Source organism: Patagioenas fasciata, chromosome 7, assembly GCF_037038585.1.
Source record: "Patagioenas fasciata isolate bPatFas1 chromosome 7, bPatFas1.hap1, whole genome shotgun sequence".
Lineage (NCBI taxonomy): Eukaryota > Metazoa > Chordata > Aves > Columbiformes > Columbidae > Patagioenas > Patagioenas fasciata.
Window position 1 is genome coordinate 17,680,648 of NC_092526.1, and position 12,079 is coordinate 17,692,726.

General features: G+C 61.3%; 2 protein-coding genes across 7 annotated transcripts; one reads left to right on the forward strand and one right to left on the reverse strand.

Annotated features, from left to right (window-relative positions):
• Positions 1 to 412: 412 nt before the first annotated feature.
• Positions 413 to 3,244, forward strand: INHA (inhibin subunit alpha). The gene is made up of 2 exons (XM_065841286.2): positions 413 to 844; positions 1,518 to 3,244. Exons 1-2 carry the CDS (start codon positions 586 to 588, stop codon positions 2,249 to 2,251), a joined length of 993 nt encoding a protein of 330 aa, XP_065697358.1. The 5' UTR covers positions 413 to 585; the 3' UTR covers positions 2,252 to 3,244.
• A 125-nt stretch (positions 3,245 to 3,369) lies between these two features.
• On the reverse strand, positions 3,370 to 8,612 carry LOC136103283 (gap junction gamma-1 protein-like). 6 transcript variants are annotated; one of them, XM_071810953.1, is made up of 3 exons: positions 8,589 to 8,612; positions 4,491 to 5,695; positions 3,370 to 4,362 (listed from the first exon to the last, which is right to left on the reverse strand). In XM_071810953.1, exons 2-3 carry the CDS (start codon positions 5,668 to 5,670, stop codon positions 4,355 to 4,357), a joined length of 1,188 nt encoding a protein of 395 aa, XP_071667054.1. In that variant the 5' UTR covers positions 5,671 to 5,695; positions 8,589 to 8,612; the 3' UTR covers positions 3,370 to 4,354. The 6 variants fall into 6 exon arrangements, with proteins under 6 accessions (XP_071667054.1, XP_071667053.1, XP_065697353.1 ...); XM_071810952.1 differs by lacking the exon at positions 8,589 to 8,612 and adding an exon at positions 8,084 to 8,278; XM_065841281.2 differs by lacking the exon at positions 8,589 to 8,612 and adding an exon at positions 7,963 to 8,092.
• Positions 8,613 to 12,079: the final 3,467 nt, after the last annotated feature.

The window sequence follows — 12,079 nt, forward strand, 5'->3', positions numbered from 1 at the left end:
CTTCTCAAGGCCTGGTTCTCCTGTGAACTTGGGGCATCCCAACCATGCCTGGCATGAGAGTGCCCCCCCACCCTGGGGCTTCTCAGGGTTCTGGACTCTGTCAGGTCCCTGCCCCGATGTCCCTGCTGTGCAGAGCCACTGCCACCTCTCACTATTGCCTCAGAAGCCCTAAATCTGCAGTACTTCCAGCCAGGGGGTACCCAGCACCAGCTGCAAAGCTTACCCAGGGTGTCCCCTCCATCCCTGACAGCACAGGAAAGCTTTCCCAGCAGCACACTGCCTGCAGTGCAGCATCCCCTGCCCCACACACCCACTGCCCTGGCAGCATCCCCCCCTGTACCCCCCTACCCGGGCGCCATTCCCCCCCCAGATCACACTGTCCTTGCAGTCCTTGCATTCCAGACGTCTCAGCGCTTTCACTGCCCAGAGATAATATTCACAGCAAGCAGACGTTTGCGTCAGTGTCAGATAGGTCTCAATGCCATCCTGCCCCAGGGGGAGTACAGCAGGCAGACAGGCTGGGCAGGCAGGCAGGCACCCGCAGCAGAGCCCCCCAAACCACCGGCCCACCGTGCACCCACGATCATGCTGCTCCTCCTGCACCTGCTGCCTGCCATGCTGCCCACTGCCGCCCTGGCCAGCTGCACCGGGGCTGGTGCTGACCGACAGCTCATCCTGGCCAAGGTGCGGGCTCGAGTGCTGGAGCATCTGAGCCCCCCACTTCTCCAGGAGAAGCCCCAGAAGGAAGCAAGGAGGGTGCATCGGAGAGATGTCCTGAAAAACGATGAAGTCGAGCCCGAGGAGCTGGAGGACACCTCCCAGGTGATCCTCTTCCCTTCCACAGGTGAGAATACCCTGGTGAGATGGAGAGGGCAGAGGGGTGAAGGAAGGTGGGGGTTTGAACAGTGGGGATGCAGCAGGATGGAAAGACTGCTATGGGGATCTGCAAAGAAAGAGCAAGAGGGTATGCCAGCTGGGGTGCCGGCATGGGCAAGATGTGGTGGAAAGCCAGGAGCTGGAAAGGGATGGCAGGTGGGCACAGGCAGAGAAGCCCAGGACACAGGCAGGGAGAGGGGCAGGCAGCACAAGGGGGTGCCAAGAGGCTGGGGAACAGCTGGTCCAGATGGCATGCAGTGAGATACAGAGGGCTGAGGAGAAGGCAGGGTGGGATGCTAGGGAATGGGGCAGGATGCTGTGAAATGGGATGGGATACTAAGGGACAGGGCAGGATGACCAGCTAAGGGGCAGGACACTGTGGGATGGGGCAGGATGCTGGGGGTTGCGGGCAGCAGTAATGGACCAGTCTGGGGCACAGCGGGGCTCAGCCGCAGGGCACAGCGCAGTGGCTGCTGCATGGCACCAGGCATTGGCTTCCCTGCACCGTGCTGCAGCCCGCACTGGCAGCAGGGTGCCCCACCAGCACCCCAGGGACCCTCTGCAACATCCCACCTCCAACCAGGCATAGCGGACCCTCCTCGGGTTTGGGCACTTGCCTTAGTGTTTTTTTCACCCCATAGATGTGCCCTGCGAGCCCACACAGCCAGATAAGCTGCTGGAGGAAGAAGGGATTTTCACCTACCTCTTCCAGCCCTCAGCACACACCCTGAGCCGTGCAGTGACCTCTGCCCAGCTCTGGTTTTACACCGGCCCCTCAGCCGCTCACAACCACTCAGCCCCCAACGTGCTGACCCTGTCGCTGCAGGGCCGTGTGCCGGTGGCAGCCACAACAGTGCAAACACCTGAGCACTGGACAGTGTTCCACTTCGCCCCAGCGCTGTTACCCCAGCTCTCACAGCCGCTCTTTGTGCTCCTGGTGCACTGCCCTGGCTGCCCCTGCCTGGCCGAGGGGGACAAGATGCCCTTCTTGGTGGTCACCACACGAGCCAAGGGTACCGAGAGGATGCGTCGCTCCGCCATGCCCTGGTCCCCAGCTGCCCTGAGCCTGCTGCAGCGCCCATCCGAGGATCTGGCCGCCCACACCAACTGCCGCCGAGCTTCCCTCAACATCTCCTTCGAGGAGCTGGGCTGGGACAAGTGGATCGTACATCCCAGCAGCTTTGTTTTCCACTACTGCCACGGGAGCTGCGCTGAGGGCCACGGGCTGAGTCACCGTCTGGGTGTGCAGCTCTGCTGCGCCGCCCTGCCCGGCACCATGCGCTCCCTGCGCGTCCGCACCACCTCTGACGGCGGGTACTCCTTCAAGTATGAGACGGTGCCCAACATCCTGGCCCAGGACTGTACCTGTGTCTAGGGTGTCCTGCAGCCCGACCTCAAACTGTGATCCTACCCAAGAGTCGCTCGCCCAGGGGACCACCCACCCCACATCACAGAGACCAGAGGGATCTTGCAGGGAGGTTTGGGCTGCACCACCCTCCCCTGTACAAGCCGGTTTCAGGCTGTCCCAGGTACATTCATACCACCAGACCTGCCCCACAGCTGTCCCAGCCTGGAGCAAACCAGGTCATGGTGGGGCTTGGAAAGGCACAGCACCGACCCCCTGCTGAAGCCAGCCTGCTGTTTGCAACCAGCTTAGCCCGTTTCTCTCCATCAGTTCCATCTGAGCAATTTCCCTACCCCACAAAAAAAGACTGGAGTCCCACTCCTGCTGCAGAGTACAACAGCCTCCCCATGTTACTGAGCAAGGCCAGGCTACCATGGCAGGATCAGGACGTGCCAGGGTGAAGCCATGGCAGGGCCTCACGCCAATGCCAGGGCCAGTGGCACATGCAGCACTGCAAGCGAGCCCTTTCCTGGCAGCACAGCCTGTTGGAAAGCTCAACACGGTGAGTGAAATAAATCTGTTCCCTTTACCAAAACAGCCTGGAAATGCCAGCTTGCGTCAGAGGCAGCCACAGAGGCCGCAGGCAGTTGTGCAGTGGGATATGAGCTTCCCAGGGGCTTTTGGCTGGAGGAGGGAGAGGAAGGGCAAATGCTGAGAGAGGGGTCTGGCTCCAACCAGGGGTCCCTCAGAGGGGGCTGGGGTGTGCTGGCCAAAACCAGCATGGCATGGCTAGGTTTGATCCAGCCACGAGGCAGGGGAACGCAGGGCAGGGGAGCACCCCTGCTGCTCCCAGCTGTAGCAGGACAGGGAGGCACCGGCATGGCAGCGGGATGGGAGGCACAGGGAAGCTCCTCACAGGGCACCCCCACTGGGGACAGGACCGTGCAGGAAGGTGACTGGAGCAATCCCACTTCACCATGCCCAGAGAAGCTTCCCCGGCTCCACTGCAGCTGCCTCCGCACGGCAGGAATGATTGAGTCAAGCCGGGCCGAGTAGGGAGGTCCCAGGCAGGCAAGCGCTGCCTGCCCCAGCCCATCTGCGTAGGATTCCCTTCCCACCCCTTCCTCCCAAACGACCGGATGCAGCAGTTCAGTACAAAACGTCTCCAGCCTTTACTAATATAGATATTAAAAAAAAAAAAAAAATAGCTAAAACCAGAGTGACAATCATCATTTCCGAGTAAAAAACAACGCTACAAAAGTCCCCGTGTGGCCCTGGCTGAGATGATGAGAAATGCCCCGCTGGTTCCCAGCCAAGCCTGGCTCGAGGTGCTGTGCCTCCCTGCCACGGGACCATGGTCCGGCCCCACACTGGGGGTCCTGGCCCCACAGCCAAAGTGGGAGGGGATGGGCTTTGGTCCAAGTGCAGCCAGCCAGGAGCAGGGCAGAGGCAGTGGGAAGGACAGAAGGACAGCCCTTGCTCTCTGCACAGACATTCCCCAGCAGCCCAGCCCCACGGCTCACAACCCTGCGCCAGGACGCTGTGCAGCACAGCCCCCCGGCCGCATCAGCACCTTCTGGCAGCAGCCACGCCAGGATCCCCTGTCCCTCCCTTTCTAGTCCTCACTGTCCTCTCTGCCTCAAGCACAATGCCATACCGACACCCTGCCCCATGGTTCAGGCTGGCCAGCTGGACCCCCATGCCGTGGGACAGTACCGGCATCACTGGTGCAGCCCGTGCATCCCCAGCACCAGCTGGTACAGCAGCGGGTGACAAGTGGGCGCAGAGGGCACGGGGAGGCACAAGCAGAAGACACTTGTGTGGGAGGGTGGAACAGGAAACCGGGGGGCACAGCCCCAGAGCAGGGGTCGGGAGCAGATTATAAAAATGCCAGGGTGCACACACTAACGAGTTTATAAAAATGTACAAAAATAAGATATTCCCTTTGTGAAAATTAAGTAGGAATGTCCCCAAGGCCCCCATCCCTGCTGCTACCCACAGGGACAGGGCTGCCCAGTCAGCCCCAACAGACAGGCACATGTCACTCTCCGTCCCATGCTCCTGGCAGGCTGCCTGTCCCACGGTGGCAGTGGCAGTCACTCCAGCAGACACCACTGTCGTCCCTGGTGGCACTCACAGCCCTGCGGGGAGCAAGAGGCACGTTAGCACCTGCCCTGGGGGAAATGGTGACGCCTCCCTGGGGGAGCCCAAGGGCAGCACCCCATGCCCTCACCCCAGAGGAGCAGATCCCTCCCCTTCCCCGGCTCACCTGTGGTCCTCTCACAGGCAGTGGTCCCCTTCTCATGGGCGAGGTTGAGGCGGTTCTGCTCAGCAGCGATGCCGTTGGCCTCGGGGCTGCTGCTGCGGGCAGGGCTGGGGGGCCGCAGGGGGGGCTGCAGGTGGAAGGCCACCTCCAGGTGCTCCTGGGCCAGGCGCAGGTGCTCACGCAAACGGTCCAGCTCGCGTGCTGGGGGAGCCCCAGCCAGGGCGAAGTGCCCCACGGCTGCCTGCGCCAGGCTCTCCTGGTAGTCCAGCTTGTCTGGTGGCAGCAGGGCTCGCGGCGGCTCCTTCTTCAGAGAGTGGTAGGTGGGGGGTGCACTGGGGGCTTTCTTGGGGTACTGTGGTGCAGGGCTGCTGCCAGGCGGGAGCGAGGAGCTGTCGTGCTGGCTCAGGGCGTCGCGGATGCGCCCCACGCCGAGGTGCACCAGCTCGCAGAGGTTAAGGAAGAGGCAGAGCCCGCTGACAGCGTACATGACGAGGAGGAAGATGGTCTTCTCAGTGGGGCGGGAGACAAAGCAGTCGACAGTGTGCGGGCAGGGGCTGCGGCTGCAGACGTAGGAGGGGCTCACCTCGAAGCGGTACAGCAGGTACTGCCCGAAGAGGAAAGCTATCTCCAGCAGCGAGCGGCACAGCAGGTGCAAGACATAGGCACGCATCAGCCCGTCCTGCTTGATGCGGCGCCGGCCATCATGCTTCTCTCCACTTTCTGGGCTCTTCTCCTTCTCCACCTCGATCTCCTCAAAGATCATGGGGTCTTCTTCGTTATCATCCTCTGCCTCCTCGTAGTCCCGCCCGGCTCCCCGGCGCACCACGGGCATGCGTGCCCGACGGGCTGCCGGTGCCCGGCGCCGTGAGGACTCAGGCATGCGGGCAATGCGGTGCACAGCAAAGCCCAGGTAGAGCACCGATGGCGTGGCCACCATGATGATCTGGAAGATCCAGAAGCGGACGTGGGATAGTGGGGCGAAGGCATCATAGCAGACGTTCTCACAGCCAGGTTGCTGCGTGTTGCAGACAAACTTGCTCTGCTCATCATAGTAGATGGACTCACCCCCCACAGCTGTCAGCACAATGCGGAAGACGATGAGGACGGTCAGCCAGATCTTGCCCACAAAGGTTGAGTGATTGTTGATCTCCTCCAGGAGCCGTGTCAGGAAACTCCAGCTCATCCTGGCCAGGCAGCTGGCTCAAATCCTGCAGGGAAGGGGAAGGCAATCAGGCACTGAGCAAACTCATGCGGACCTCACCGGGCCCCCCCAAACCACCAGTTGCCATCCCATCCCTGCTCCTCTCCCCCTCTCAACACCAGCGTCCCTTCCCTTATGCACCAGACTCACAAACACAGCACCCATCCCTCCAAAACTGCATTCCCCACGCAGTGTCTCCTCCCACACTCCTGTCTACATCCTGCTCCCACCCTGCCGCCAGCCAGGTGGGCAGAGGGGACCTGGAGAGCAGAGGAAAGGTTGGGATGTTCACCCATCCCCTATAAGACACATCTAGGGGAAGAGTTAGCACAGTCACAGCCAGGGTAAACACAGCAGCACATGGCAGCACCAGCTGGGGATTGTGAGGGGACAGGCAGGGGACAGACACAGCTACCTCCACCCCTGGTGCTGCAGCACCCATCTGCCACCTGGTGCTGGGTGGGCCACCAGCCAGCACTGCACCCTGCGCCAGCACCCACACCCTCCCACGGGGGTCCACGAGCCCCTGAAGGAAGGCAACACACGGGCAGCACAGCAGGGTGCCAGCCGCACCTCTGGCCTGCTGCAGCTGCCAGCCCTGAGCCCCAGCCAAGGGGTGATCCCCCAAACAACATTCCCCTCCAGATGCCTGCAAGACAGGTCCTCTGCACTCCGCAGGGCTCTCCCTTAAGGGTTGGCAGAGATGCAGCATCACTCTGCCCCACCAAATCACTGTGCTGTGCCCTCCCTCCTGCAAGACTCCAACCCCTACATGCCCTCAAAGCCCACGGTGGCTGGTGCTCAGAGCACCCCGCAGCCCGATGACAAGGGCTGGTAGGGGAGCAGAGCAGGAGAGTGATGACAAGGGGCAGCCAAGGAATTGCACAAAGTCCTGGTGAAGCAGCTGACATCAGAGGTCAGGGAGGAAATTACAAAGGCTGTGCTGCCATTCCCGGCCAAAGGAGACGATGCAAGAGGAGAAACCCCACCGCCACCCCCAGTTTCAGCAGCTTGCGCACGAGATGATGCAAGGGCAGTAGGTGGCAGGGCTGCCTGGGGTATGCAGAGGCGATGTGTCCCCACAGAACCCCCAGCTTCCCCCACGCCTCGCCTGCTCTCCGGCCAGCCGCGTCCCATCACCTCCGGCCGAGGCATGTCCCTGCGGACAACGGCTCCTGCTGCACTCATGCCACTACTGTCCTGAATAAGATGATTTTTTTGGCTTAGCTCAGCCTTCCTCCCAAGTAACCCCACCGAAACAGATAAGCCCCTCCAGCAAAAGCACTCACACCTGGAACATGCTTTGGCTGATGGCTTGGTCCTCAGCCGAGCCTGCTGAGCTGCAGGAGGTGGCACGAGCTGGCACCACGGACACAAACCCATCCCATCAGGGCCACCATCCTCCTGTGGTCGAGCACCCTGCGAGGTCCTGCTGCTGCTCTGTCTCCCCAGTGGAAGGCCCTCTCCCCAAGGACCCCATGGGAAGGAGGCTGCTTTGTGTCTGCATTTAGCCCTTGCCTGGCAGCAGCACAGTGCCCTGGCCCCAGGGTGAGGGGCTGGAGCAGGGGACAAGACTAGGGGACTGGGCAGGAGAGCAGCCTCAGAACTGGCAACCCCGGGGAAAGGGAAAGCTCACACATGAGCACCGCCAAGGTGGGGTGACAGGGATGGACCGCAGCGTGGGTGAGGAGCTGCAGTGGGCATGGCCAGCAGTGCAAAGCTCCCCACACCATTTCCCCCTGCCCAGGAGAGGGGCCCCAGGGCAGGTAGCCAGAACCCAGCTCTCTGCCGAGGGGACCAAACCACCCAGCACCTCCCAGCCACACCGTGAGCCAGCACCATGTGCCTTGGCCAGGCCCTACACCTCCACCTCCAGCTCTACTGGCCCCCAGTCTTTTCTGCCCAGCCTGCCCTGCCCAGGGCTCCCCACACCCCAGTACTGGGCAGCCCCTGCCCTCCTGGGGACCACCGTCCTGCTGACCCTGGCCAGCCCACGCTGGGACCCACTGACCCTGCCAGCCTGGGGAACAGCCCCCCAGCCCCAGTCTTCCCAAGGTTCCCACCCCACTGACTCCAGCTCACCGGGGACCCCCAGCTCTCCTAATCCCAGTCCCCCGATTCCCCCTGCCTGCGGCCCCCAGCCTCCCCCACCGCAGCCCACGCCTGGGGCTCCCACCCCCCGCCCTCCCGGGGTACCGACGCCTGCCCCACCTGCCTGTCCCAGCCCCACCGACCCGCGCTCTCCCGCCGCCTCTGCTCCCCGGCCCCACTCACGGCACGCCGAACGAGCGGCTCCCGCCGGCAGCGGCGGACAAAGCGGTGGGGCGGCGCGCCGCCGCCTCCCGCCGAACAAAGGGGCCCGGGGCCGCCCCGCCCCGCGCCCGCCCGCGCTCACCGACCGCCCCGCACCGAACGGCTGCCGCCGCGCTTGGAGCGGAGCTGCCGTCCCGCTCCGCCCCGGCCGGGTGACTCAGCCGCCGGGCGGGTCGCTGCCCCTCTGGTCCCGGCCCGGGAGGCCGCGCAGGGCCGTCGGCAGGGACCGGCCCCGGCTGAAACTCGCCCGAGCATCGTGTCTGTCGGCGACATCAGCCGCAGCAGTCCCCGCTTTCAAGTCACTCGTGCCCCGGAGGCTGCTCCCAGCCCCTCCAGCCCCCTGGGGGCCGGATCTCCCCTTCTGCCCCCGGCGAGCGCGTTGGCTCCGGGCGCCGCCCGCCCACCCCGAGGTGCGAAGCTGAAGGTTCGTGCTGGCCGTAGGGAAACGTGGGGTGTGCAGCAGCAGCCCCGGGGACCCTGGCTCGGCCCGCGGTGTGGTCAGGGATGAGCAACACCTTCCAAAATAGTACTGGTGAGCCTGGCCACAGCGGGAGAGGAGGGACCCAGCACTTTGCCATGAGACTCACCTGCACAGTAACCTCCTGTCCTCCACACCGCCAAATTCTTCCTCTCTCAGTGAAGAGGGAGAGGATGGAAGAAAGGTTGAACCTGATAGCACCAGAGAAGAGCTGGCTCTACACACGGTGGGAATGTGTAGCAAAATGTGGCTGCGTGATAGGAACGTGCTTCAAATCTTCTGAAATCTTCTCATGCCCCAGACCAGGTCCCTGCAGCAGGGCCAGGGCTGAGCATGCAGAACCTCCAGATGTGCCCTTAGAGAGTCACCACTGCTCTTCCTGGGCAAGAGCACCACTCTCCCAAGGCCAGAACAGTGGCAGTGGTGGCTTTGAGTCACCACCTTGGAGCTGTGAGCTGTTCCTCTGCCAAAGCACCCCAGCCGCTCACCTTCCCCACTGCTAAAATTGGCTCTGGGGATTTTATTGGGGATGAGTCCCTGCGCTGGATCGATGACGTCCTACACAGAGCATCCTGTTCTTGTTTGGGGACAGGGAGGGACACTGGGCTGCATTGTGCAACCAGAAGAGCCAGGGGGAAGCTGGTGTCTGCGTAAGCTCATGAAACACAGTTTCTTTCCACTGAAACACTTGCTCCCGTCTGCAGAAGGGTTTCCATGAGCAGGCACAGGTGGGTGCAGCCCCTCCACCCATCTCCTGCAGGCAGTACCTGGTACTGGTTGCAGGAGGGCTGAGGCCAGGTGGCTGGTGCAAAGAGCAGGGTGGGAAGCGTGGCTGCTGCGTCCAGTGTGGATTTTGGGTTATTCTGGGCCCATAGAGTAAAAACGGCCCTGTTGCTTCCCCAAGTCAGCTGCAGCAGAAGGAAGAGGAGTTGACCTGGCCATGGAGAAACACTTTCCATGGAATCCCACTCCCTGCCCACATGCAACCTGGCCATGAAGATACATTTTCCATTGAATCCCGTCCCCATGCATGCAACTGCAGCATTAACGTTTCTGAAAAGAGAAATGTGTGTTACAGATTCAGCAAGAGATGCACTGGGAGCAACCCCCTAGGCACAGTCTCCATCCCAGATCAGAAGCAACAGGCAGAGGTGGATGCAAGGGAGACAGCAAGCTGAGCACAGAAACTCAGACTTTTGGAAGGATGCAGGGAAGCGTTCAGGGCTAGGGAGGAAGCCTGGGGCTGCAGCCAGGTGCCACGCACAGTGTGGCATGGAGAGGTGGGAGCTGAAGAGGGGATTGCACAAAGGCCATGTCCCAGGAGCCTGGGGAGGGCAAGCAGCACACCACCTGTGTTGAACCTCCTGCTCTTGCTGGGCTGTTAAAGCCACGTGGAGTTTTCTTTCCCCACAGACATCACTAGTTTTTAAGTGCTCCCAGGTCTCATGTCCACCTAGCTTCAGCCCTAGGCAGCTAAGCAGTTTGCCAGGATCAAGGGACCTATGTGACCCTTTGACTCTGGTGCTCAGCACAGTAACAACAAGTCCCTGTAGCACTGTATGTTAAACTGGGGAGTGTGACCTGCTGAGGTACTGCCAGGTGAGGCCATTGTACCCAGAACAAAGCCACCTGTTAGGCCAAGGCCAGGTACAGCTGCTGCAGTGGCTGCATTTTTGCACAACACAGCTCAGCTCATGCCTGGGCTGCCTTGGGAGGCCAGGCCCAGAGGCTGCTGTCAGACAACCCCATGGACATGTGTTACTGTGCCTCTCAGCATCCAGACATCAGCAACAGAGCCCTCCTGTGCCCCCCGCAATGGTGCCCTGTGTGTTGCCAGGCTCTGCCCTCATCCTGAGCTTGCAAAACCCAAGCATCTGCAGAGGCATCACCCTTTCAGCCTGGGGCAGAGGGCAAACCCACAACAGCTGGGAAAGGAAGGCAGCAGGCAAAGGGTGTTGCCCACCCTCATCACTTCCCATGTCAGCTGAGGCTGATGGAGCCCGGGACCACTGTGGGCAGGAAGGATGTGCAAAACCAACGCCTTGTGGGGTCCAACTCAGAGATAAGCTTTGCAGAGGAAACAGGAGCACTGTCACCAACCGCAAAAACTGGGACCAGCCTCAAACCGCTAAATCTATGGGGCAGAGCCCAGAGCTGGAGTGTGCTGAGTATGGCAGAGTGGCTGCATGGCCTGATGAAAGCAAGGGGAAATGGTAATTGAGGAGACAGTGGCTGAACAGGAGTATAAGTGCAGGGATAAGGAGAATACCCACTTCTGGGATAAGTGCTATAGCTCAGGCGGGACAGAGCAAGAGTTCCCACGAGCAGCCCCTGCTCATTGCTCAGCCACAGTGCTGCAATAGAGGCACCCTCAGGAACCCCACTGCCAGGCTGCTGGACACAGGGTGCCAAGGAGGGCCCAGGACCCAACCTGGCTCTCCATAGCAGCCTCAGTTCCTGCTCTGATCGATCGGGCAGGATGGGCTGGGCCCTGCCATGACTGCCTCTGCTCCCAGGGAGGGTGGCAGTGTGGCAGATGGCAGGGCTGGGCGCCTCAGGCGTGTTTGCGACGTGGTGGTGTGGACCCTGCCCGGCTGGTACTCAGTAGCCAGGTGAGGAAGGAGCGAGGGGGGGGTGAGGCAGCTCCACCCTGCCATTGCAGGGCCATGCTGCAGGTGGGCAGCGTGTGTCCTCAGCAACAAACACGCTCTTCCCTGATTAAACGACTCTCCTGGCAGTGGGACAGGGAGCAGTTGGCTCCATTAGGGACTGTTTGTCCTGATACAGGACAGCTCCACAACTGCTTAATAACCTTCTGATAACAGGCAGAGGCAGGCCCCATGGCAGCAGCACAAAGGGCAATGACCATTCCCTATAACGCAAGCCAAGAGAAGGCTGAGATGGCTTCAAAATGAAGTCCCCTTCCCTTTGACCTGTGCTTGATTATGTAGCACAGTCAGAGGTACATGGCACAGCCCCTGCTCACCTCCGTCCAGACAGGGTCTCCTTCCCAGTTCCTGTGTGCTGACTTCTGCTGGCACCCCAGTACTGCGTGTTGTACCCAAGCCCAGCCAAGCTGGAGGGAACGCCCAGGGAAGGGGTTTATGCAGCCCCGGGCCATTGCTCTGTAAGCTGGGCAAGGAGCATTGGCACCCACAGGAGGAATGAAGCTTGACAGGCAGGTCAGTGAGCTGCAGGGAATATGTGCCCTTTGCTGCTACGTCTCCAGTCCCCTGGAGACGAGGCCAGCAGGGATATTCTGCTAGAAGTAAACAACCAGTCCCTCTAGTCACCCAGCTTGATTGGAAACAAGGCTTCATTAGTTAGACATAGTGCAAGGGAGCTAACAGCTAACCCACAGGCTATGTATGCTCAAAGCAGTGTTGGTTTAGAGGGCAGAGACACAGAGTAGGAAGCACTGAAATAGCCAGACCTGTGACTGAGGCATCATTTTCATTGATGAGCTGAACAGCAATATAAGGCAGGGCTGGTGTGTGCCCATGGAAGTGGTGGTATTTTCAGGCTCATGGCACTGGCCAGCCTGAAGCCTGAGCCCACGGCTACCTGCAGCCTGTCTCCAGAGCCCTGTGGCTGCCCCAG